General features: G+C 33.3%; 2 protein-coding genes across 2 annotated transcripts; one reads left to right on the top strand and one right to left on the bottom strand.

Moving 5' to 3' along the window:
• Positions 1-3,569: 3,569 nt before the first annotated feature.
• LOC148303706 (DNA-binding protein Ets97D-like) lies at positions 3,570-17,303 on the bottom strand. The gene is made up of 12 exons (XM_088269531.1): positions 17,151-17,303; positions 14,873-15,035; positions 13,986-14,081; positions 12,403-12,524; positions 10,726-10,909; positions 9,708-9,957; positions 9,126-9,251; positions 8,225-8,298; positions 7,405-7,490; positions 6,116-6,272; positions 4,339-4,492; positions 3,570-3,702 (listed from the first exon to the last, which is right to left on the bottom strand). Exons 2-12 carry the CDS (start codon positions 15,033-15,035, stop codon positions 3,570-3,572), a joined length of 1,545 nt encoding a protein of 514 aa, XP_088125657.1. The 5' UTR covers positions 17,151-17,303.
• Positions 17,304-18,148: 845 nt separating this feature from the next.
• Positions 18,149-18,850, top strand: LOC148303705 (U6 snRNA-associated Sm-like protein LSm2). Its single transcript, XM_088269521.1, has one exon. It carries the CDS (start codon positions 18,239-18,241, stop codon positions 18,524-18,526), a length of 288 nt encoding a protein of 95 aa, XP_088125647.1. The 5' UTR covers positions 18,149-18,238; the 3' UTR covers positions 18,527-18,850.
• The last annotated feature ends 8,686 nt before the right edge of the window (positions 18,851-27,536 follow it).

Below are 27,536 nucleotides of genomic sequence, written 5' to 3'. Positions count from 1 at the left end.
TAGTAGGCAGCTCCGTGGGCCACAATGTCTGGTCCGGCGCAAGTATAACTTTAGTCACTGATTTCTCTATCACCCAAGTATGTTTTATCAAAAAATATTTCAGATAAATACAGTTAATCTTAATTTACATGGTCATACGAATTGCCAGACAGTGTCCCAAAATAAGGGAACCAAAATATTTATTTTAATGGTAGAAAAACGTCGCATTTTTTTTATCAGAGTAGCTGATCAGTTATGAGGAAAAGTGGTCAGAGTGGAAAGAGTGGAAAGAGTTAAAAGCCAATGTTACAGTAAACCAAAAAAGTATAGTCGAAATTCATACTACGAAATTGGTACATCACAATAAATTTTTTTTTTCCATATTAACACACTAAGGGCGGGGAAGGTATTTCTACCCGTTCGGTCGACTAATGCTTAAGGATGCAAAGGGTATTTTTACCTCCTGCGCCGGCCTCATTTCAAATGCAGTAGAGAAGGAATTATGAAATATTTTTATATAAATATTTTATAACAATCTCTTTGATTTTACACACAACAAAGGTTTGATAGTCCCAAGAATAAACAATAAATATGGGAGTCAAACACTGCAATATATCATTTCAAACATTTTTAATTTCTTGGTAGGGGTTAGAGGTCAAAATAAAATATGTAACAAAGGCAAAATAAAGGAATGGGTAAATGACCAAGAGTCAATTCTATGAAAATTGTAAATACACATAAGATTGTAAATATTTCATACATATTAAAATATCATATTTTTTGTTAAAAATCAAATCTGGCCACGCCGGGCCGCAAGACGCCTGCGCAGCCGGCCAGCAGGAGGAACCGATGGCGAATGGACTCGTTGGTACTTCTAGCTGTGTAGTTTGTATTCTAAATTTTCTCTCGCTTTTTTGGGAGTATATTACGTTAAAATGGATAAAAACAATAAAAATTTATGTGAAAAAAACTCCACTGACAAGACACACAAGGTGGCTGGTGGGTCTCTGCAAAAAAATATGTTTAAAATTGTTCTTTAAATAAATGTATACTTATTTATTGTAACTGCTGACAGTTGGTAGAATTCCATTTTGAATTGTTGGGTAATACATATATCCAAAATTAAACAAGGTTTATTGGATTGAATTCTACATTTATTTATGTATATGTTTATACGTGACGCGTTTCGTCTTTTTAAGACTAAGACTTTTTAAGATTACCCAACAATTCAAATGTATACTAACATGTAAATTAAAAAAAATAAGGTCTGTATGTACACAATTATCGAATCCCATCGCCAGCTTTACGCAGGCGTAAAAAACACTCGTACTTAGTGTGTTAGAAAATTCATACATTCAACACTTTACTGTATAATCTATATAAATAAAAAAGTTAATGTTCATTAGTTCAAAACTTGATATCTCCCAAAGTAATTCATGGATTGCTCTGAAATTTTATAATGATGTTGTATTTGAATAAATAAAAAAAATGGTGTTTATTTATTCAAAATCTTAAATCTTCCAATGTTATTCATTGATTGCTTTGAAATTTTTACCAAATGTTGCGTTCAAATGAAAGTGACATTAAAGTATGTTTTTAAAATAAACAGATTTTTATCGCAATGGCAGCGCCATCTGTTGAAGGAACAGCAACACACGCGACACTTAACACTGCTCACGGCGGAGAGCGCGCTTCTTGAAAGGAGATTTGAGATTTTAAATAAACCAGCTTTTACATTGTTATTAATAATGATAACTTTGGACTGGCAGAAGTGATAACCTTGTATTCTCATAATCAAAAATAATTATATAAATGTGTCGATGAAATGCAGTGCCCTATGCACCATTGGGTACAGATGAGAGCTAGAATCAGCATGTAGTGAAAGTTTACATTGAACACCAGTTTTGTTTTATTACTGCAAGCTATTTATCACAATTCGGCTCTTTTTATAAAACGCCCTGATCCGGCACTGCATGCCAGAGGCTGAATAATTCATTCCTTTTGAGTAACGTGTTTATTTTAGTCTCTGCGTATACAATAAGTTAGTACTTTTCCTTCAGCCTTAACAGCGTCATATGTTAAAAGAATAGCTCCAATTAGAAAGAAATTAAGAGTTACGAAATTAAAGTAATTATATATACAAAATTATATAAAAACAAGTATGTACAGATGTCTATAATTCATTCTAGACCACAGGTTCTCAACTATTTTGATGTGGCGAACCCCTGTAAAAAAAAATCATAAATGGGGGAAGAAAATTGCCAGAATGGGGAGAGACAATATTTTGTCATTTGAGTGTGTCCAAATACTTGTTATTTTTACATTTTTCGAATTTCAACATAGATGAAGACAGAATAGAAAAACCCAGATTTGTGAACAAGTATTTTGATACACTAGTGCAGGGGTTCCCAATCTTTTTCAGCCCGCGGCGCACTTACAAGTTTAGTATTTTGTCACGGCGCCCTACTTTAGTCAGCTATTTGGAAAAGACAATGTGACTAAATATGTATGTACATATATTATAGTCGAAAGAAATAGGTAGGTACCTACAATAAAAGTTGTTGGGTAGAAAGATGCTAGCTCTCAAAAAATAAATTGTTGCTTCATAGGTACCCGAGAATATTTGTGGTTTCGGATAATGATAGAGGATCGACTCACGGCGCCCCTCTTTACTTTCTACGGCGCACCAGAGCGCCGCGGCGCACACTTTGGGAACCCCTGCACTAGTGAATAAATTAACCGGTCATATTATAATCTATTGTTCACAATCAAAATGTTGTGAATTAAATAACTGATCAAATTATGAGCTGAAAATCATGTTCTAAGGTGTTTACAAATATGTAAAAATGATCCGGTGTTTGGATCATAAAGACATAAAAGAGTCTCTGCAAAATTAGAGCTTTCCAAATCCAAACGTAGATGGCTCCAGTGAACTCACATGTAGAGCTTCATGAGATTAATGATACATGTAGGAGTTATAAAAACTTTAGTAGCTTGGTTGTCAATCATGGGTAGAATGGTGAAAGTTGCACGTGTGTAAAGTGATCACTTAACCAGCATATGACAGGTCATAAGCCCTGTAAATACCCGGACTTTCATATCCTTTTTCATCCATGTTGAGATGTCAAAAATGTAGACAATATCCTTTCCAAAAATTCGAGTAGTGGTTACCAATCGTGGGTAGAATGGTGAATGTTGTATGTGTGTAAAGTGATTGCTTAACCAGCTTATGACGGGTCGCAAGCCCTGTAAACACCCAGACTTCCATATCCTTCTTCATCCATGTTGAAATGTCAAAAATGTACAGACTTTTTCAAAAATTTGAGTAATGCGGTTGTCAATCATGGATAGAATGCAGAATGTTGCACGCGTAGAGTGATCACTTAACCAGCCCATGACAGGTCATAAGCTCGGTAAATACCCAGACATCCCATATCCTTCTCTTAGACTCAAGTTAGACTCTTCCTCTATGTTGTTCCTAAATATAGAGACAATATCCTTTCCCTTCCTTCCGCCTTCTAAGGTCTGTAGTTCTCTCAGCCGGTAACGGCAGGACGGCACCGCCAGCGCTGCGAACCCATGTTCTCGACTCACGAGTAGACTGTGAAGTTGTTGGAGTCCTCGTTGTCATATTTGGTGGACCCCTTGTTGACGAGCTTGGCAAGGTCACCCGCATCGTAGCCAATGAGCTGCTTCAGGTCGCAGACAAAACGATACACAAATCTGGAAAAATATTACAAAGATACATACATAAGTTGGGTGAAAATGGCATTAACAGAAAATTTGTGAAAACAGGAAGCTAACACCACATCGTCTAAGCACCAAAATTAGTTTACAACATTTTGAGTGTGTCCAAATACTTGTTCACAGAATCTGGATTATCTCCAATTACAGAAGTTATTTTCATATTATTTTTTGACATCTCATCAAAGATGAAGAAGAATATAGAAGTCTGGGCATTTATGGGGCTGACGACCGTCATAGGTTGGTTTAAGTGATCACTTTACACGCGTGTAACATTCACCAATTCTACCCATTATTGACAACCTCACTATTCAAATTCTTGGAAGTTCTATATATATATATGAACCAATTTTGAAACATTGTCCTTGAATCACTTAAACTTCACTAGAGACATCTTAGAACTTCCAATAATAGGTAGAATTGGTGAATGTTGCACGTGTGTAAAGTGATCACTTAAACCCGCCTATGATGGTCGTCAGCCCCATAAATGCCCAGACTTCCATATTCTTCTTCATCTTTAAATTAGTAGTTGGTCTCTCTCTCGTATGGGGTAGCATTCTTGGTCTGTACATGATGCCGATGCTGCAGAACAGAGTTGTGAGTCAAATGATTTACCTTTTGCCGTGAACTTTGGATATCATGTCTCCATCGTAGTAGTACCGCAAAGCCCTGGACAGCTTCTCGTAGTTCATGGTGGGCTTGTGCTTGCGAAGACCCCATAATCGGGCCACTATCTCCGGCTCCTGAAGCTTGAACTCTCCGTTTGTACCTTAAATGTGAAGTGACACTCGTTTAAATATCACAAGACATATCGCTCACTCCTTTCATGAACGTCATAAATAAAAAACTTGAGTTTTCAGGAGAACGTTTTCAAAGTTTAAAAATACAACACAATGTATTAAAAATAAATATCAAGCCACTTATTGATCTTTTTACTGTGCAACAGATCTTTTTAGGTATAACCTGAAGGTTTTTTCTCCATTTTAAAAATATTTAGTATATTTAAAAACATAATTAAACAATACCTTTTCATCAAAATGCAAAAACAACATTTTCTGCCCTGTAGCGGGTAAATATTAAGTTAAAAATATGCCTCTTTTTCTGGGATATAGTACATTTTCCAGGCATTCTGAAAACATGCATGACTGAAAATTTACGATTTTTGATTTATGACGTTCTTGAAAGGTGTGAGCGATATGTTCAGTGTATGTTGTGAATAAAATAACTAGTCAAAAAATAAACTGCATTAAAATAGCCGGACCTCTATAATCTAAACCCTCGCTAATCCAAACATCCCTCCCGCGCTTCTTAAAAACAGAAATCCATGCTACCACCAACATTACACCAGTTGCAGAAATATTTGACGCTGAAGCAGTAGCAATGATTAAAGAAAACACTTCGTTTTTTACCACTTGAGTACTCAAGTGGTAAAAAACGAAGTGTTTTCTTTAATCATTGTAACATGTCTTACCACAAAGTTAATGCCGAAACAATAAATAAAATAGAAGCAGTAGCACATATTCCCAATTCAAGAGCGGTGTCTGCCTTATAAACATGCCTAGAATGGACTAACCAAGTGGATATTCCTGTACCAGAGAAGATGCTTTCACGTAAATTGCGAGACAAAGCTTTTCAATTGTTATTAAATAAATCTTTACTAAACAAAATAATTTATTTCTCTAAAAGGTTTAATAAAAACATTTCTTTCTTAATTTGAAATTCTTTTGCATTTCACAATATATTATAATTACAAGTACAAAAATATATAAAATATTAATACAAGAAACGATCCCATAAAGGCATGGCCTGTGTGTGGGTATACATTATATTTTAGGTTATAATAAAGATCACTGGCAGGAACACAATAGATATTATCAGTAATAAAATTAGATTAAAAGTGCTAATATAAACTACAAATATTTGATTACATATAAGAGGAAACGAAAAATCAAAAATATGAAAATTAAAAAAGTTAGCCAATATGTATTATTTGAGTTATACGTTTAAAAGAAGAAGGTACTTAGATCTTTTTTTAATAGATAATTTAAGCATAATTTTAAATCGAAAATTCAAAATTTCACAATACATATTCATTTTATTTGATATAAAATACCCTACAGATTCTCTGTACTGCAATACGAACGCTCCACTAGTCCAAACAGAGGGTACATTTTCGGCATTCGGATTAAAGAGGTCTTCGGCTGTCCAAACTTAAAACACAGCAAGGGACATTTTTTTTGAAAAACGTTTTTTCTCCATTTTTGGACTAAGAAGAATCTACTAAGTCCAAAAATGCAATAAAATATTTTTCAAAAAAAATGCCCCTTACTGTGTTTTAAGTTTGGACAGCCGTCTTGCTGGTGAGGGTTTAGAAGAAGAAAAGAGGTCTTACCGATCCACTGGATGACTTGCGTGTGATCGGTGCTGGTGAGGAGCTCCAGCAAGAACTGCCAGAGTTGAATCTGGCCGTTGTACCCGCTCCGACTCACGCTGGCCGACATCAGGGTGATGGAGGTATTACAGGACACTTTGCTTTCTGGCGGAGTAGCCTGCAATAGCAACTAGCTTTTAGTTCAAGGCCAAGAATTCGTTAAATCGCAACTTTATTTTTTCTAAATCCAGGTAACATTTTAAGTAAATGATTTTTATCTTAAAACGCCGTTTTTGCATTGAAAAAATAAATTTTCTTCGCAATAATTATATGGTTTTGAAAAAAAAATTTTTATAAAAATAGTTATCTGGTTAACTGCCAAGAGCGTCTTAAGACGCATAATTTTCTGTGAACTGAGCGCCGCTCATACAAAAATTACGTCTAAGACGCGCCGTTTTAAATGGGCTTATACTAAAGAAAATGAGTTATTTAAAATGTACAAATATATTGAACGCATAGTGACATCTATTGAGAATATCTTTGCATACTTAGAATTGAAACAGAATTTGTTTTTACCACTTTAAACGTAAATTAAAGAGAGCTATGTCGTCAGAACAACTAATGGCGCTCAGGGTTGTCCAATAATCCCCGAGTTGCCGTCACTTCCGAATGAATGACAGTGATTTTAGTGTCGATTCTGATGATTTTTAATTTTTTAAAATCATAGTGTGTGTTTATGTGTGTGTATACTTTTTAAACTAACATAAACAATTACTTTTGACGTATAATTTAGTTTTCATATTTTCTAAGACAAATTTTGTGACAACCCTGCACCATGAATTAATTTTATGATTATGGATAAATGACTCTTCATTTACTTGGTAAGTTTTATAAATAAACATTATTACACTTTCAATAACGATATGTTTAGAGGGATTTATTTTTGTCGTAAAATTCGCGGCGTGCTGGGTACCGCCATACATGTACCTGCCGGCAGTTAACCGGCTAATAAAATATTTAAAAATATTTTTTCTATATATTCTCTGCCTCCGTAGTGTAATGGTCAGCACGCTCGGCTACTGTTCCGGAGGTTTCGCATGGGTCAAATAAATATAAGAGATTTTTTCACTATTGTATTTATTCAATATTACCCTGGACTGGTACCTGAAGCGGTAGGCTGATCGCCTTTCCTTCTAGTGTTAACGATCAAGAAAATACCGTGTTCATATAATGCAATGCCTAATGCACCATCGGGTGCGGATAAGATAACAATGCACATCATTGTTTTGAAGAAGAAGAAGTATACTAACTTTTGGTTTCTTCCTTATGGCTACCGGACTTGTTGAAGATGTGTTTTGAGTATCCGGCTCATTAGGATCTTCATTCTGTACCACAGCTGTAAAATAATTATTTTTTATTAATGTTTTACTTAGTAAATACCACTATTTCTTAAAATCTATTGTGACACATTGCTCACTCCTTTCAACAACGTCATATATAGAAAAACTTTTATTTTTCAGGAGATCGTTTTTAAAGTTTAAAAATATAATAAAATGAACTGAAAATAAATATCAAGCCACTTATCGAACTTTTTACTGTGTGACGGATCTTTTTAGGTAAAACCTGAATATTTTTTCTCTATTTGAAAAACATTTAGTATATTTAAAAAATAATTAAACAATACCTCTTCTTTAAAATACAAAAACAACACTTTCCGCCCTGTAGCGGGTAAATATTAGGTTAAAAATATGCCGCTTTTGCTGGGATATAGTACATTTTCTGGGCATTGCGAAAACTTACACAACTGAAAATTTAAGATTTTTGATATATGACGTTGTTGAAAGGAGTGAGCGACATGTTTCGATGCATTCCGTATCATTTTAAAACACCGTACGTGATGCTAATTCTAAATGAGAGAGTAGGGTCCTTGGGATGTTGAATGATGAATAGGGGGGGGTAGGAGCTGTTTCTTATTTTTATTTATTTATTTAATAATTATTATTTTATTTTTTATTTCTTATCAGTGGGAACATAGACGACAGGGGGGAGGGTTTTAGAAGTAATCTAATTTTGGGTGTAGAAGCAGGACGATAGTTTATTTTATAATGAAAAAAACAAAATTCAACATACCTATAAATTTACAATTCCTCAAGAGTTCTAAATGTGTCCAAAATAAGTCTCCAGGATCTGATGGACATTTTTCTCTGAAAGAAAACCAAATCACATTACACCATACAAAATTGCTCTTATAGATGGACATATCCAGTGTGGTTAGAGTGTTTGGCTACCATACTGGAAATCCCCAGTGTGAGTAAGAAAAGGGGATCAGCCCTCCGCTTTAGGTACAACCAGTCCAGGGTAATTTTGAATAAATATTAGAGTGAAAAATATTTATTTGACCCCCCCTACCTGGGAGTTGAGCTTGGGACCGCCAGTAGGGTAGCTGAGCATGCTGACCATTACACTACGGAGGCAGACAATACATATAATGACCATGGTAATACATTTAGCATAAAAATAAACTTTTTTTAATGTTTTTTGCAGATACTTTGTGGCACATTTTATAAACTTTATAAAATAAAATAACTTTGTTTTAACCACGTTTTTATTTGTAGAGCCTTGTCATCATCAGGGTTTATGTACTAAATTCTAAAACATTGAAATATTCATAGTTAATTACCCTTCCCCTACCAAAAACTTCCACGCACTTCGTACACCATATGAAAATATGATCTAAAAAATATGATTTAAAAACTCCTAAATGTTGTTTTTATTGTGCGTTGCATAGCAAATACTTGACTCCAAATGACAACTACGAATGGAAACGCCCAAAAACAGTATGGAGCCTGATGATGACAAGGTTCTTGTCGAAACCGGTTGGATAAAGTGTACCAATAAAAAAGTGGTTAAAACAATGTTGTTTTATTTTATAAAGTTTAAAAATACACTGACCAAGAGGTCTCACTGTAGAAAAGACTTGAGTAACTTATCATATTCTATAAAAGGCAATTGAGAATAATAAGCGACCTACTTGAATTCTTGAAGGGACATTTCACAAAGGTGCTTTCCAGTTATGGACCAATCGTAGAGTTTGATTCCGGTGAGATTAAACTGTCTCACGGCCCACTGGATCCAGTGTCTTACTTGGGGAATCGACCTATGACAATAATAAACAATTAATTTATCGAGTTTCTGATCAATAAAAAAGCTTATTCATCTCACCAATAGATGTTACTAGTGAAAATTCTAGTGATTCTTGTACAATGTTTCAAAATTGGATCATATATATATATAGAACTTCCAAGAATTTGAGTAGTGTGGTTGTCAATCATGGGTAGAATTGGTGAATGTTATACGCATGTAAAGTGGTGTCTCATAAATACCCAGACTTCTTGTTCATCTATGTTGAGATGTCAAAAAATAATACGATAAATGACTCCTATAATTGGAGATAATCCAGATTTATGAACAAGTATTTGGACACACTCAAAATGTTTCTTTATGTATTTTTGTTTTATTTTTTTTTTCAGATATTTATCTCCATATTCTTCTTCATCTATGTTAATATTGACAGAAATATAAAGTAGGAATAGATATTAAAAGTCTTTTGTACCAAAATTTGGGGTCCTCCGGTATCCTCAGCCTCATCTGGTCGGCTTTGAACTGCGCGTCGACCATCCACTTGGCCAGCTTGGACACGCCCCCTTGGGTGATTTGCAGGGGGTCGACTTCCCCCTCTCCTTGGCTTTCCGTGTCAGCGCCCCCCTGCAGCTCCGCGTCGCTCCTGCCCAGCACGTCATCCACGCACTCCACGTCGCCCACCTCTTCCATGAGCTGCGCTCCGGGGTCCATATCGTTGGGACCTTAAAACAAATATTATAATATATTATTTTATTTAGGCTAGTCGGCCTCTGTGGGGTAATGGTTGGCATGTTTAGCTACCGTGCTGGAGGTCCCGGGTTCAAATCCCAGGGTGAGTGAAAATAAATATTTGTGATATTACACTCAAAGGCAGCTTCTTCTTCTTCTTCTTCTTTTCAATGGCTTTTCCCCCATCTTGGGTGTTATAGCCAGTGTCGAGTTACTAAGGCAGCTTGTGCACTACACGGAATTTTACCGTCCAGCAGCCTGGTTTTGAAAAATAAAACTGACTACGACAGTTTAGCATGATCAAATTTATGCGATGCTAAATTGATGCACCATGATCATGCACCGATCGAGCACACCAATCGGAAGAAAGAAAGACAAAAGCACAAGCCAATCCAAGCCAATCATCCGTTTTATATGCTAATTGAAGTGCCGGACGGTAAAATTCCATGTAGTGCACAACATAACGCCCTAACACTTATTTAATATTACCCTGGACTGGTCCCTGAAACCCAGGACTAATAAATCTTGCCTTCATGTGAGTAACAGTCAAGATAACTCTGCACTCGATACAACGCAGTGCCCTATGCACCATTGGGTGCGGATAAGTGTTTGAAGAAGAAAAAGAAGATGGTTATATAACACATCAAATGATGAATGATAAGGAGAGTTACCACTCAAAAACTCTATTGAACAACCACCAGTTTTGTCTAACAGTTTTATTGGAAAAAACTGGTCTACAAATAATTTACATTTTTACATACCTTCGAGTGACGGCATTTCCATAAAGGCGAGTCTGTCTTCCTTGGCCATGTGCAAGAACTCTTCGTCCGGTTTAAGCACATCGACAATATTGATTCTCTTCTGATTAGGTCGGATCTGAATATTGACCTGCACCAGCCCTGCCCTGTCGATGCACTGTTCCACCAGGGTCTTGTGGCTCTCCAACTAAAAAAATTAACAAAAACATGTAATAAAAAATAAAAACAATAACAACAAATCGACGTGCCCTACGTAAAGTGCTCTAACTACATTTTTGTCAATTTTGAGATATTTGGTGTACGTTATCAACTGACCGTTATCTGCAAATATAAATAAACAAAAAAAAATTATAAAATAAATTACGCCTAGTTTTCAGGCGTATAAGACGCTATCTACATCAAATTTTCAAAATGAACTGAACTCCTAAAACGCTAACTACTCAATTTTGACAAAGCATAAAGTTTTAAAACAATTTAATACATTATTTTATCGTGTTTTTAATGTATAATACTAGTTTAGAATTACAGATAAAACCGTTAATTAATAAAAAAAAAATATGTTGAAAAAATCTTCTAAGCTCTCTCCTGTAAAGTAACAGATTTTCAGATAGAGTACTTTACATAGGGGCCGTCTAATCGTTCTTGCAATATTGATGGATTTTTTTTAAAGGATTAACCCGCAAAGATTCTATTTTAGATGCTTGTTTGCAGGTAGGATAGTAAGGATGGGAAGGTAAAAATGTGAAAAATACATAAAACTGCGAGTGGAACTAATGCCCAAGCATGCCTCAATCTCACAGTATGTCACATGACGATATTGCAATATAAGTTCACGCAAAGAATGAATTTTCTCCTACACAACAGCTGATTTTAGTCGACCTTCGTGAAATCCTGTAACGAAATGCGACCACAATTGAATACAGAAAACCAGCGAAACTTGGTAGCTGGAGATGGTGCTTCATCACCAAAAGTCGCAGCGAGTTGACCGGCATACTGTTGTTGGTTTAATCCACGCCGAAAGTCATAGAAAATCTTCGCACAAAAATGTTCACGATTTAGTTTCATTAATTTATTTTTCAAGTACCCGTAAACTACAAAAATATCACTCGTATGACAAAACGTTATGAGTATATTTACCATTAAAAATGGCAAACTATACAGAGACAATGTCAGATTTCACATTTTCACACTGGTGTTGCCATATCTCACGACTTAAGTAGCAACCTATGTACAGCTAGAGAGCATGCTTAATAAGTAGCATGTCTATCTGTAACTTAAATGTCATAGCAAAAATAGTATGTTTTCTTGAATGTTTTTCGCAGATACTTTGTGGCACATTTTATAAACTTTATAAAATAAAACAACTTTGTTTTAACCACTTTTTATAAATTAACTATAACCTAACTATGAGTATTTCAATGTTTTAGAATTAGTAGATAAACCCTGAGGATGACAAGGTTCTTGTCGAAACCGGTTGGAAAAAGTGTACCAAGAGAAAATGGTTAAAACAAAGTTGATTTATTTTATAAAGTTTAAAAAATTGTATGCTCCGTAATTCTTGGTCCAATTGCAATTATTGATAATTTACTCGGTTAGCGACTTAATCACTTTATCCACGCAGTAAAGTATCGGGATTGGTACCTATTTAAAGGAAAATTAAATTAAACAAAATCTGCTTGCCATTTTTGAGTCTTGGAGCCAGAATTCATAGTCGGAGAGGTCCGTCCCAATTCTCTGCTCTAACATCACTCTGAGCCGCGAGAGGCTGGTCCTGATGTCCATGAGTTGAACTAATACATTATCTGAAATCAGAAAACAATCATGAGAACGAAGAAGAAAGTTATGAAACTAATATGCTTATGGGTAATCATGTAAAAATGTTTATTAACACACTAAGGACAGGAAAGGTATTTCTACCTGTTCACTCGATTGATGCTTAAGGACGAAAAGGGTATTTTTACCTTCTGCGCCAGCCTCATTTCAAAGTCAGTAAAGAAGGAATTATTTAATGTTTTTATACGAATATTTTGTACCAATCTCTTTGTTGAGGTGTTAACTACATGTAAATAATTCAAATTCCATCGCCAGCGGTCCACAGGCGTAAAAAACACCTGTCCGAAATGTGTTAAGTTGGTAAATAAAACAATCATATCATTACATTTTTGACATCTTAACATAGATGAAGAAGGATATAGGTATCTGGGTATTTACAGGGCTTCTGATCTCATTACACACTTGCGACATTCACCATTTTACCCATGATTGACAACCACATTACTCAAATTTTTGGAACTCCTATACATATCATAAATCTCATGACGCATTTATGTGCGAATATAAACTCATGATGTGATACATTTTGTAATATCAGCTATTTATTCATTTATCACTCAAGGATAAAAACACCGATATGTATTATCAATAAAATAGCACATCTTTTGTCATCGTTTAACAGATATAATATGCAGCAGGCGCCGTGGCGTAGTTGGGTAGGAGCTCGACTGCAAAACTAGCGTCGTGGGTTCGATTCCCGCCAATTGCAAAATGAATTCAGGGAAGATTTATTTTCAATTGATCTGGGTGTTTGTGATGTATTTTTCACATTTACCTTCCCTATCCTTACTATCCTACCTGCAGACTAGCATCTAAAATAGACGCTTTGCGGGTAATTCCTTCAAAAATAAAAATAAATAATAAAATATTAACAAAACAAGAATTTTTCTTCTTTATGGACCATGTAAGGTCCCCCCAACGTTGACTATGTATATCGTAGTCGTACAGGAGAAAGTGACCAACTACCAAAACGTAAAATGTTCCGGAGGGCCATTTAAGTCACTATTGCTTGGCAAGAAAATAAACACCAATGCAGTTAGTCATTTTTAATTAGTCAATATATTATACTTCCAAGTTTAAAATCCTTTGGGATTTTTTCAGGGCAATATTAAGCTAGTCAGATAACAAATAGTCAATGATCACGTTTTTGTAAAACAATGCACTTGGTCACTTTTTCCTGTATGACTACGATATGTCCCTGTCTTGGGCAGCTCTAAACAGCACCTAAACTATTCTAATCCCCGTCCAACCTCGTATATTCCGGAGCCAGGAAATTCGCCTTCTGCCCACACCTCATCAACCTATTTTGCCTTTTAGTATTAGGTGCAAAAACTTAATAGTCCTTTCCTCTAAGCACATGCCCCAGATAGGACACCTTCTGGATGTTGATATTTCTAATATATAATAATTAGTTTTTGAGTGATACATACCATTAGAGTCTACCGTGTCTTCGTCCAATGCACTGCTTTCCACTTCTTGGTCTTCAGAATACACACTGTGGAGTTCATCTGCCTGACTTGATAAACCTGAAAAAAAGAAAACATTTAATAAAATCTAATCGCATATAGTGTCGGCCTCCGTAGTGTAATTGTAAATAAACCCTGAAGAGGGCAACAGGTTATTGCCGAAACTAGTTGGTTGTTAATAAAAAATGTAAGTGGCTCAAAAAGAAAAGTCTTTTTAATTCTCAAAAAATTATATACCACTGTGATCCACAAGTAAATGCTTTCAATATTCAAAATACAATACCCTATAAACCAACTTTTGTCCGCCTCCGTAGTGTAATGATCAGCACGCTAGGCTCCCGTACTGGAGGTCCCCAGTTCGATTCCCAGGGGGGGCCAAATAAATATTAGTGATTTAATCACTGCAATATTTATTCAATACTACCCTGGACTGGTACCTGAAGCGGAGGGCTGATCATCTTTCCTTCATTTGTTAACGATCAAGATAATACTGTATTTATATGACGCAGTGCCCTATGCACCATTGGGGTGCGGGTAAGGGTTTGAATGAATAAACTAACTAAAGAAAATATATCCATTTTTTAATTAATGTTTTACTTAGATAATACCACTATTTCTTAAAATCTACGTGACATGAGTTTCGATGCATTCCGCATCATTTTCAAACACTTTTCATTTTACGGTGTTTGAAAATGATGCGGAATGCATCGAAACACGTGTCACAGTATATTTTAAGAAATAGTGGTATTTACTAAGTAAAACATTAATTAAAAATGGATAGATTTTACCACAAAGTGACTGCCGAATCAATTAATGAAAAGAAAATATATCAATAAATAGAAATAAGTTACACAGGTCGGCCTCTTCGGAGAACTGCGAGATGATGTTGTTATCGGTGTCCATGGCTATGAGTCTTCCGTCCACGAGGCGATACTGGCGCGCCACCTCGTCAGGTACTTCCAGTTTAATCGTCGGCGGTGACAGCAGATCCTCGAGTTTCTCATCGGGATCCATCTGAAAACCCATACAAACGTGACTTAACCCTGACTGGTCCAATGTCGAATCTCATTCCGAGTGAATTTTTTCCTTGTATGTCCCGTGTCGAATATCATTCAACATTTTTTTCATCCTTTATGTATTTATTTTTTTAACCGGATCCGCGCGGCTCGCATAACCGTATGTGTTTTCACAAAACATGCCCCCTTACGCGGCTGACATAAGCGTATGTGTTTTTACTTTGCTCCAAGTTTCGAACCTCAGTTCAACTTAGAGGGATTTTTTCATGTTGTGGAACTTTCAATAAAATAATACGTCAATCCTTGGCCTTATGACATCTGTTGAAATATCTGACTAATAATTTGTAACATCACAAGGATAAATAAAAGAACAGATCCCTGATTTTTCTTGAGGTCGATAATTAATCCGTGCCATAATCATGCCCTATATCTGTCTCACTCTCGACGCTATGCATCGCCAGTGGGTAAGAGTGACACACGATGCGTGCTTTGATTTATTTATGTTACGATTTTATTTGTTTATATTACGATATATTTCAAGAATAATGTGACACAAGTGTATTATAGAGTACCATAAAGGCACAATGAATCTCATTGAACGTTTTTGACTTAATTAAATACATGATAAAAGTAATCATTTAAAAAACGGCGAAATACCGCCGCGCATGGGTGTCTCTCAGGAACAAAGTTAACGCGGTTAAAAAATTAAAGGAAATTTTGTGTTTTTATTATTTGCAAAAATATTTCGATTTCATACTATTTCTGTGAGCCTAAGCAGCTCATTAATAGATATAGGTATCAAATTGTGGTAGAGTGGGTTCGAACCGAGAAACTCTGACTCAAAAGTCCACAACACTACCACGGGACTACAAGCCGACATTAGTATTAACACACTTCAGACAAGTGTTTTTAAACACAAGCAGACAGCTGGCAACGGGATTTGATAATAATGTACAAAGAGATTGGTACATAATATTCATATAAAAACATTAAATATGTAATTCCTTAATTTCTGACTTTGAAATGAGGCCCGCGCAGAAGGTAAAAATACCCTTCCAGTCCTTAAACATCAATCAACCAAGCAGGTAAAAATATCCTTCCATCCTTAGTGTTTTTATATTAATATTATGTACCAATCTCTTTGAAAAGGTCTAAACTATATGTACACAATAGCTCCAATTAGAAAGAAATTAACATGAATGACATTGAAGTACTTATATATACAAAATTATATAAAAACTAGGATGTACTTCTTAACTCTCTTCCTCTCTGTATTACTCCTTAAGCATCAATCGACCGAACGGGTAAGAATACCTTTCCCGTCCATAGTATGTTACGTCAAAATGCAAGCTCACTTTTTTTCAATAGGAGAGCTTAGGATTTAAATAAACTCAAAATATTGACCATTTGTTGCATCATTTGCAAAATTCGCTTATTGAAATACTTTTAATATGGAGGTGTTTCACGCATCCTCACGCATATGCATGGTTTTGAAAAGTTGGTACCAGTACTGTCAAAACCGGCGCGAAAAAAATCTCACTTGTCATTTCTCAAGTATGTTAAATTCGATATTCGCTCTGGATACTGATTATTTTAATTTTAAAATAACTGAACTACGAGATAAAGATACATATATAAATATCTATCTTTATTGCGTTATTTTAGGCGTAGACGACAAAACGACTTACTTGATAAATTGCCTAGCTGACAGAAAATGATAACAAAATATTTTAGAACAAATTAACGAATCCATCAAATTAATATAAAATAGGTTACTAAATCTAATTTATTCCATTTATTAACAGCGGTAGGAATAGAAAATCAAGCGAGTAATATGAAGAATAAAATGTAAACTGTCAACTGTCAAAAAGTTTATGTACTTTTAGGTCATGTAAACTTTAGCCATGTTTTTGACGTGTGAGCGTATAACCAAAAAGTGTAACACGGTTATAATGATTGTAAACTATGCGCTTGAAGTAAAATCGTTTCATGTCTTACTTCAATAAAAGAAAATATTTACTTTTTAGAAATTAATGCAAAAGAACATGTCAACATAATTTGTTCAAGGATACAGATACAGACACCGAACGAATATGTACGATTTTTTACTTACTGAATATGTCGTAGCCCCCGTCGATTTAGCTATAATTATAGCGATATACAACAGGTACAATATGATGAATAGATAAGTTATTATAACTATTATATTAAAAGGCGTATATAAATTATACGCGGTCGAAATTGAACGATAATGACAAAATAGCTGCTTCCACTTCCTCCAAAAATTCATAGACAACTTTTTGAAAAATATTTAAGATAATTTTTATATTGAAAGATAAGTACTTACCTACATTTGTGCAACCGCAGTCGGTACCCACGTTTGTGACATTGCAGAAATGTACTGCTAATAATTTGGTGGCATTCTAATTAAACTCACTCTCTCAGAACGTGATTTTCAGATTGAAATTATTTTGTCCAATTAATGCTGTGTATTGACATCCGTAATATTTTTTTGATCAGCAGCGATATGGTCAAATGGTTTTTTCAATAAATAAATACATTTCAAAAGTCAAAATGTCAAAAGTCTGCCTAATTGGAGGATATGTATGACTAGATATATGGATGTGAAGGAGGCTAAGAGTGTATATCAGGACAAAAGAGTGTGGCGTTCCATCATTTTTGCCTACCCCTGCAAGGAAACGGTGTGATGGTAGTAGTAGTAAGTGAGTTTTAATTTTAAAAAATCAACTTTTTTTTTTATTGATTTTTGTGTGAAATGTATTATGGATACTTTTTTTCATGATTTACACAAACTTTTTGCGTTGCTAAATTGATTATTACTAATTTATACATGCAGGTGTCCATTTTGTATGCACAGGAGTTGTTTTCAATGCAAGGAAGAAAACAATTTCATTCCTAACCCTCCTTATATTTCATAGTTTTTTTCACCGACAGTTACTGATGGACTGATGGGATACGAGTATATGTTTAGAAGTGCACGATACGCATCGACTCCATTTATTGTTATTGTTTTTTTGTTTGTTGAACAGAACACTCAATTTATACTTCTTGTCTATGACACATTATATTTCTTCGTTTTTTCTATGTCAACCGGCTCCGGCTGTCAAAAGCATAAATTTGAAGTGTATTGATGCACGTTTGAAACCTTTAAAATAAGCTTTTCGTTTATTAAAACCGACAATGTTATTCTTCTCCTTCTTCAAATCCCTCGTTGGGAAAGATGTGGTGGTGGAGCTCAAAAACGGCCTAAGCATATGCGGGACCTTGCACTCAGTCGACCAGTATTTGAACATAAAATTGTCCGACATCAGTGTGACAGATTCTGATAAATACCCCCACATGCTCTCAGTCAAAAACTGTTTCATCAGAGGATCCGTCGTCAGATACGTTCAATTACCGGCCGACGAAGTGGACACACAACTTCTTCAGGATGCAGCACGTAAAGAAGCCGCCGTTTCCACAAGATAGTCATATTAATGTTTATCCATACTTCTAAGTCTAATTTTAAGAAAATGAAATGAAGAAAGTCAAAGGAATATTATTTCTTTACATTGGCAACCTCTGAAGACAACTGTTATAATGGAGTTTGCATTTTCGTAATGAATTATAATGTAATATTTCTTAAATATAGAATTCTCCAGGTATTGAGTTTATTTAAATCTCCTGTCAATATATTTTGTCTACACCTTCATTTTTTTATTATATACCTCAGACCTGATGTTGAAAATATTTTCTTGGAATTGAGATGTCTGATTGTTAAAAAAATACTGAAATAAAGAATCTATCACACTAAAAATACTTTTTGATTTTATCTTACAAATTTTTCGCGCCTTTAGTGTGATTCCCATTATGATGCAGATGCAAGAGATCTACCTGAGATTATTGATCATTATGTGTAATCAGGTAAGGAACTAAACAAGTTAATATAGTGAGAATCATCTCTTAACACACTAAGGAAAGGTGTCCTTTACGCCTGCAGACTGCTGGCGATGGGATTCGATAATTGTGTACACATAGTTAAGACCTTAAGAAAGAGATTGGCACAAAATATTCTTATAAAAACATTAAATAATTTCTTGTTTTCTGACTTTGAAATGGGGCCAGCAGGAGATGAAAATTCCCTTCCCGTCCTTAAGCATCTATCAACCAAACGGGCAGATATACCTTTCCCGTCCTAAGTGTGTTAACAATCTACATATTCACTTTCTGGCAGACTGAGCAAGCAGCGGCACTCTGTATACTTCCAATATTGTATTAAATTTATTAAACCCAAATCGATTCAACGGGTAGAAATACCTTTCCTGTCTTTAGTGTGTTAAGGTTGGAACACAAGATTAAACTACGCAAAGAGAAATGAGATAACTAAATGAATAAACTAACCAATTGTATACTATATTATATACTGAAATGTACATGTACGTAGTGGAAACCTCTTATAATAGATAGTATGTTAATTGAAGTGATCTCAGTAGCTGTTATTATTGTTTATGGCACTAAGCCATAAACAATAATACTTAAATTATATTTTAATCAAAATAAATAGAAGTCTAGCGACACAACAATGGAACAAGAGGTTGGTGTTATGGAGAATGAATTTTATAACGATCTGTGAGACTAGAACTTTTATAAATATTTCCTTTGTTTAATAACTATGGATAATCGGAACAGGTAAGAGTTTATTGCGGATTACTTTTAGTTCCTTTTATCAAACATAATATATCTTTGATTATGTTAGACTACAATATTGATACTTACTATCCACATATATCTGCATTATTTTAACTAGTAGTCTTTGACAATATGTTGTGATATGGCAATATGGCAGGCGCCGTGGGGTATTTGGGTAGAAACTCGACTACGAAACTAGCGTCGCGGGTTCGATTCTCGCCAAATGCAAAATAAATTTAAGATTTATTTTCAATTGTATGGGTGTTTACGATGTATTTTTCACATTTACCTTCCCTATCCTTAATATCCTACCTGCAATCAAACCACTAAAAGTAGAGGCTTTGCTTTAAAAAATATATATAACTTCGATTTAGTATTTCAAAAAAGAGAAAAAATTATCATAAAAAACACTCACTCCGGTGGGATCGTTTCATTTGTGGAAACTCAACTCACTACTGGACAGGTTAATAATATGTCAAGGATCCAACAGGCTACAAAACAGTATAATAGCGTTATGAGGATATTCGCTAACATAGGATTAATTCCACCGGAGAGGTCACATGTCTGGTCACGCCTGATATTTTTTTGTTTTTAGGAAAATGTTTAGAAAAAATATTTTATAACTCCTTACCTTTAAATAACTCTTTTCTTTTCAAAACCATATAATTATTTCAAAGAAAAACTTATTTATTGAATGCAAAAACGGTGTTTTAAGAAAAAAAATAATTACGTAAAACGTTTATTTATTTATTTAAACTTCATGTAAAGAAAATAAATAAGTACATTGGCGGGCTTATTGCTGAAAAGCAATGTCTTCCAACCAACCAAAAACAGACCAGCGATGAAAAAAACAAAAATTACAAAATGTAACCTGGATTTAGAGAAAATAAGTTGTGACTTAACGAATACTGGGCCTTAAATATTGATGTAGATTTTAAGTCTCAGTTAATTACAGATGCACATATTTTGAAACACTGTCCTGAAAGCCTCTGTAAGGGTAGCCAAACATTGGTAGTAGCGTCTATAGTTACCAAATGAATATTGTAATTTAAAGCGCAGCCACTTGTTGTATATAACAATATCATAAATATCTAATAAAAGGATTTTAAGATTCGTCACATGGAGTAATCCATATTCTGATAAGAGGTAAGGAAGCAGTGAGATAATTTTTTTGGATAGATATGATTATATCCATTTAAGGAAAACATACAATACATACATTGTTTGAGTAATGAGTCATTTAATAATAATTTTAGAATTTTTATTACATACTAGGTGTATCCGGGCACACAAAATCAAATAAAAAAATCACATATGTGTAATATATTTGTGTTTTTGTTATTTACAAAAAGATTCTAGATTGATACAGAATTCAAACCTCGAATATAAATGAAAGAGTTTGTACTAAATAAAAAAAGCTTCTTTCATCTCACCAATGTCTCTAGTGAAGTTCTAGTGCTTGAAGAACAATGTTTCGAAATTGGTTCATATAATATGTAGAACTTCCAAGAATTTAAGTAGTGTGGTTGTCAATCATGGGTAGAATTGGTGAATGTTGTGAGCACTTAAACCACCTTATGATGGTCGTAAACCCCGTAAATGCCCAAACTTACATTTTGTTCTTCATCTATGTTGAGATGTCAAAAAATAATATTTACAAAAATACTTCAATTTCATAGTATTTCTGTGAGCCTAAGCGCCTCATTATCAAAAATAGGTATCAAATTGTGGTAGAGTGGGTTCGAGCCCAGAAAGTCTGACTTAAGAGTACGCAACACTAACCAAGGGACCACAACCCGACAATTTAATTATACAATCCTTGTGAAGCGCTGAATATATTGAAAATCTTAGTAACAGCAATGCAATGCAATTAAAAATTGTAAGTGACAGCATCAGTCAAGTAGCACTCTGCTATGAATAATGTTAATTATTGTGTGTTGCTGTTACATTGAACAGATGGCGCTGTCATTACGGTAACAAAAAAACATATTTTTACCTGTCACGGTTAAAAAACATGCGACCATTCGATTGCAACATTATGTCAAAATTTCAAAGCGATCGGTGAATTATTCAAAGAGATTGAAAATTTTACCCATATTTCTATTTTTTTATTTGTTGTTAATATAATAAATCTGCTGTACGAGAGAGCACCTTGCGAAGATTGGTGTCTTTGAGTCCCCCATTTGCGAGTGTCATTTTGAAGAGGAAGACCTTAACCATTTATTCTTTGTTTGCCCAATAAATGACCAAATGCCAAAAAATTTTAAAACTCGCTTATTCCCCTCCCTACAGATATCCATCTCATCCTGGCGAGCAAGAACCCAACTATCTATAAACTTTTACTTATTTTTTAAAAATTGAATGGAATTAATTTAAAGTTTAATAATAACTCTATCATATTTTATAATTAAGTTATATTATTTAATTACATTTACATTGGCAAAAGCAATATAATTTATATGCAACGCCATTATATATTTAAAAAAAAAAAAAAAAAAAACATATATATATATATATATATATATATATATATATATATATATATATATATATATATATATATATATTTATATATATATATATATATAATAAATCGCTGTGGGGGGTAGAAACTGGCTGCAAGCAGCAACCGACCGAAGGAAATGAAAAAATACGGAACAGGCCTATATCCAGCAATGGAGGATAGAGGGCTGATGAAGAAAAATAATAATATAATTAATACTTCTTTTTTAATGTTTTAAATTGAAAGAAAACAAAGATTATGATTAAATAAAAAATGAAAGTATTTCAAATTAAATCAGGCTTTATTCAAAAACTATAATACACAAATTTACAATTTATTTTTTTATTTACTAAATAACAATTAAAGGCTTTTTAGGTGGTAAAATATGGCATATTTCATATAATTTAGGCACTACATACCTTAAACACATAACAAAATAAAAAACATTAAAAAGGACAATGCCGCTGAATGATAGGATAAAATGATGAGCAAAATATGTACATAAATAATCTGTTGTTATTATATTATTATATACTGTGGGTGTACTGGCAAAAAAAACGAAAATATGTAATTTTGACTTAATGATGCATACTATAATGTTTTCAACGTTCTATAAACTGGCAAATGCACTCAGTTGTTTGAAATATCATATTGTGGTTTTAAAAGTAAATTCAACTTTGAGTTTAATAGTGGATATTTCTTTCGGGCTAAAAGTTTTAAATAACAGGGATTTTTAAAAGAAGAATTTTAGAGTTAACGTTTTTTGCCAGTATACCCACGATATATTCTTCATGTTTGTAAAAATAGATTTTAAAAAATCAAGTTTTAAAATACACAGTAACATTTTATAACAATTCTTTATTTAATTCAAAAATTTAAAATATAGTGGTAACAAATGTTCCATCTGAAAAAATCCACATGTGCAAAAAAGATAAATATAAGTTTTTTTGGTAAATCACCTCCTAAATTTGAAGGTTAGAAATTTGTGCTGTTTTATAATGGTTGATTGAAAAGATTAATAAACAATAAACTATAAAAAATTAACATTATTGAGAAACAAGTAAACAGCTCAGATGAAACATTTGTGGTAACATTTAGGGCACAATAAAATTTTAGAAATATATAAAAACTAAATAAAATATATAAAAATATTAATTTATTTATTGTAACTGCAGACAGTTAGTAGAATTTCATATTAAATTGTAGGGTAATATATCCGAAATTAAACATGGTTATTGGATTGAATTCTACTTTATTTACATACATGTATATGATAATATGTGATGCGTTTCGTCTTATTAAGACATTATCCAACAGAGTGTTTGATAAGTCTTAATAAGACAAAACGCGTCACATATCATATATGTAAATAAAGTAGAATTCAATCCAATAACCATGTTGAATTTTGGATATATTACTATTATATATTTGGATATATGTATATACTTATTATGTATTTGGATATATGTATATGATAATATGTGATGCGTTTCGTCTTATTAAGACATCATCCAACACAGTGTTTGATAATGTCTTAATAAGACAAAACGCGTCACATATCATATATGTAAATAAAGTAGAATTCAATCCAATAACCATGTTGAATTTTGGATATATTACTATTATATATTTGGATATATGTATATACTTATTATATATTTGGATATATGTATATGATAATATGTGATGCGTTTCGTCTTATTAAGACATCATCCAACAGAGTGTTTGATAATGTCTTAATAACACAAAATGCGTCACATATCAAATATGTAAAAAAAAGTAGAATTCAATGCAATAACCATGTTGAATTTTGGATATATTACCCAACAAAAATATTAATGAAAAATATATAAAAACCACAAACCTAACACTATAGGTAATTTAAACTAATATCTGTTTGATTATATTCATGTCATAATCTTCTACATAAATAAAATAAAACATTTAGTTTAAAAAAAACTGTTTGCAAATAACATTATTTCAGATAACTCGAATCTTTATTCGAAAAAAGCATATTTACAAACAAAACTATATCCTGAATGGCAAAATGGTTTCTAAGAAGTGAATGTTTATTTTAAAATACTTTTGATTCCATATCGCTCACTCCTTTCAAGAACGTCATGAAATCAAAAAACTTGATTTTTAAGCAGAACGTTTTTAAAGTTTAATAATACAATGTATTAAAAATAAATATCAAGCCACTTATTGTATTTTTTACTGTGCAACAGATCTTTTTAGGTAAAACCTGAAGGTTTTTTTTCCATTTGAAAAATATTTAATAAATTATTTAAAAAAATACTTAAACAGTACCTTTTTTTCAAAATGCAAAAACAACATTTTCTGCCCTGCAGCGGGTAAATATTAAGTTAAAAATATGCCTCTTTTTCTGGGATTTAGTACATTTTCTGGGCATTCAGAAAACATGCACAACTGAAAATTGACGATTTTTTATTTATGACGTTATTGAAAGGAGTGTGCGATATATCAATACTGAAGAAGGCATTAATAATGCCGACTTATGCAGTTTGTTTTCACAATTCAATTCATTAATTAATGCTGATTCTTTTTTTTCATCGTCTTAAAATATTCAAACCAATAAAAATAATAACCATTAGCTAGGAAATTATTCATTTGAGTGACTAACTGATTCAGCGAAATAACAATGTTGAGTGTGTAATTTGAAATAAAATGTATCAGAATCTCTACTGTGAATCTATTTATAAAAAATGCACATGTTAAAAAAAGTAAATGATAACTTGTCTTTATTCTATAATATCTATAGTAAACAGTTAATTATCTAAACATTTTGGAAGAAATACACTTCAGATGGTGAGACGGTGTAAATAAAGCATGTTTCAACAGTATGAACAACCATTTTCAGATAAGGGGATCAGGATTCAAGGAAAAAAGTTAAGAAAATTTTGGTTTGAGCAAATTTGGCTGTCATCCATCGATATGCTCTTTATATCTATGGAAAACGATGAAAATATATCCAAAGGCACAAAGTATTCATAACAAGACTTGTTTGTCTTTGGTTAATGACAATTGGTGACCTTAACCAGGGGGCCAGGACATCTGTCTTCCTCCGAGGATGTGAATATGCAGGTGGTAGACGCTCTGTGCGCCGTGTTGTCCATTGTTTATGACAAGCCTATAGCCTCCTGGGAGTTTTTTCTGTGCAATCGTCTTAGCGGTGAGTATGAGATGGGACAGAATCTGAGAAAAATATATATAAAAGCGTATTGTCATATACATTAAAAAAATCATTAGTACATATCGTGAGTATACTGGCAAAAAACATTAACTCTAAAATCCCAGATATTTAAAGCTTTTAGCCTGCATAAAATAGACGCTATTAAACTTAAAGTTGAATTTACTTTTAAAACCACATAAATATGACATTTCAAACTACTTAGTGTATTTTGACAGTTTATAGAATGTTAAAAACTTTATAATATGCATCATCAAGTCAAAATTTCATATTTTCCAGTTAACGTTTTTTGCTAGTATACCCATGATATTTAAATTATACTTTAAAAAAATCAAAGGCTCAATACATATCTCTAAGCACTGTAAATACATTGGCACATTGTTTGCGAGAAAAGCTTAAAAGCATCATTTACATACTGTTGGTATAGAGAGCGAGATGCTTATAAGTGATCCATTTTTTTACTTTTGGTAGAGCGCGAGAGACACTAAAAAAACCTTGTACAAAATGGAATTGGGTTTTTAATTAATTCTGATTAGTATACTGAGGGCCGGGCCGAAGACCAAGTATACGTAATTAGAATTGGGGTTGATGAAAAAACTGCCGGATAACGTGTTAATGTATGATTTTATTATTATTACATGTCATTATGAATGTCAAAATTTAACCATGGATTTCTTATCTTCTATATAATTCTAATTCTCATTATTTCTATAAAATATTGACTTTGAAATAGATATGATCATTTAGTTCTTTATTTTGACTAATAAATAATAAGTTTAATAATTCCTTACATCAGCGTCGCTCTCGGTGCAGGAGTCTAAAGTTTCGAGCCGTTTCTTGGGAATGACAAGAAAATGCACAGGAGCCTGGGGCGATATGTCATTAAAAACCAAACATTTCTTGTCTTCAAATATTATGTCAGCCTGGATTTCCTTCGAAATAATCTTGTCGAATATAGTCTCTTTGCCGGGATACGGTTTGGATGTTTGCGCTCTAGAAACTTCATCACTAAAATTTCTTTTCTGAAGCCTAAATACTTCGAAATTGACCGCTCTAGGAGGAGTCGGTCGGATTTGAGTTACTTCGTAAACGTAAATCTGCCGCGGCCGGAACTTAAACACTTTTCCAAATATTTTGATCATGGTGTCGCGTTTGAAAAATGTTGTTTAATGAACCACAAACTCTACATTCGCATGCCAATGCGTATTTACTTTAGAAAAATAACTTTTTCTGCGACAATGACAGATATCAAACAATGACAGTTGTGAAATTTACAGATAAAATTCCGATCTAGAGATGTCCTTATCGTAATCGATATGCGTATTCTCATGAATATCGATTTTCGACAATTAATATTTTATGATCGTCAGTAAAAAAAAATACGTCCACATTCATAAGATATGAAGAAAAAAAATTTTGAAAAAATAATTTTAAAATTCTCTGTCTAAATCAAGAAACCTGCATAAATTTCCTTCTTTAAATTGTGTCAAAATATTCATATTACGAAAAAAAAGTTTCTGTTCAAGATTTTATGCTACCTACATCTCAGAAAACTTATTCATTGTAAAATGAAGAAATGTCAAGGTTTTTAATTTCAGATTGATTAATTTCGGAGGCCCCATCAAATTTTATTATACCAAATATAAATGTTTTTATTTTTTTTAGGTGGATGTTATATTACAGCTTAGGTATGCTCTCACAGCAGAAGCGAAATGTAAAAAAAAATCTTTACCATATTTAACATTAACACACTAATAAAGTGACATAATTTGTGCATACAACACACTATTTAATTTTGACACATTCTTTTATTACAATAACATTAATACTAAATTACACACAAAATAAAAATGGTAAAACACAAAAGCATTTTTGTTTGTTCGTAAGCTAGATCATTATAGCTCATCCCCGGGTAGTTTTGGAAGAGTGTGTTGAGTTCAAAGTTGTGAAAGTTATTGTCATTCAGTTTTAATGTAAAAAAAATCACTTCAAAGACAAACTGGCGAATCGCGGGCTTTGTGAGTCAGTGACAAATTGACCTTGGCCGGGATTTGCCGGCTTTGTGTTGCAATGGGTTAGTATGAACTCCCCTACAT

Source organism: Brachycentrus maculatus, unplaced genomic scaffold (genome assembly GCF_059751285.1).
Source record: "Brachycentrus maculatus isolate JH-2025_06_01 unplaced genomic scaffold, ASM5975128v1 h1tg000354l, whole genome shotgun sequence".
NCBI classification, from domain to species: Eukaryota; Metazoa; Arthropoda; class Insecta; order Trichoptera; family Brachycentridae; genus Brachycentrus; species Brachycentrus maculatus.
The sequence above is the reverse complement of the archived record's forward strand: the minus strand, read 5'-3'. Positions and strand labels throughout refer to the sequence as shown.

Coding starts and splice junctions, on each gene's coding strand:
- LOC148303706 (XM_088269531.1), bottom strand. CDS start 15,035: ATGGATCCCGATGAGAAACTCGAGGATCTGCTGTCACCGCCGACGATT. Junction 10,910..12,402: donor GGCTCCAAGACTCAAAAATG/GCAAGCAGATTT, acceptor TAATTTTTTTAG/TTGGAGAGCCACAAGACCCT. Junction 9,958..10,725: donor GGAAATGCCGTCACTCGAAG/GTATGTAAAAAT, acceptor ATTTGTTTTAAG/GTCCCAACGATATGGACCCC.
- LOC148303705 (XM_088269521.1), top strand. CDS start 18,239: ATGTTATTCTTCTCCTTCTTCAAATCCCTCGTTGGGAAAGATGTGGTG.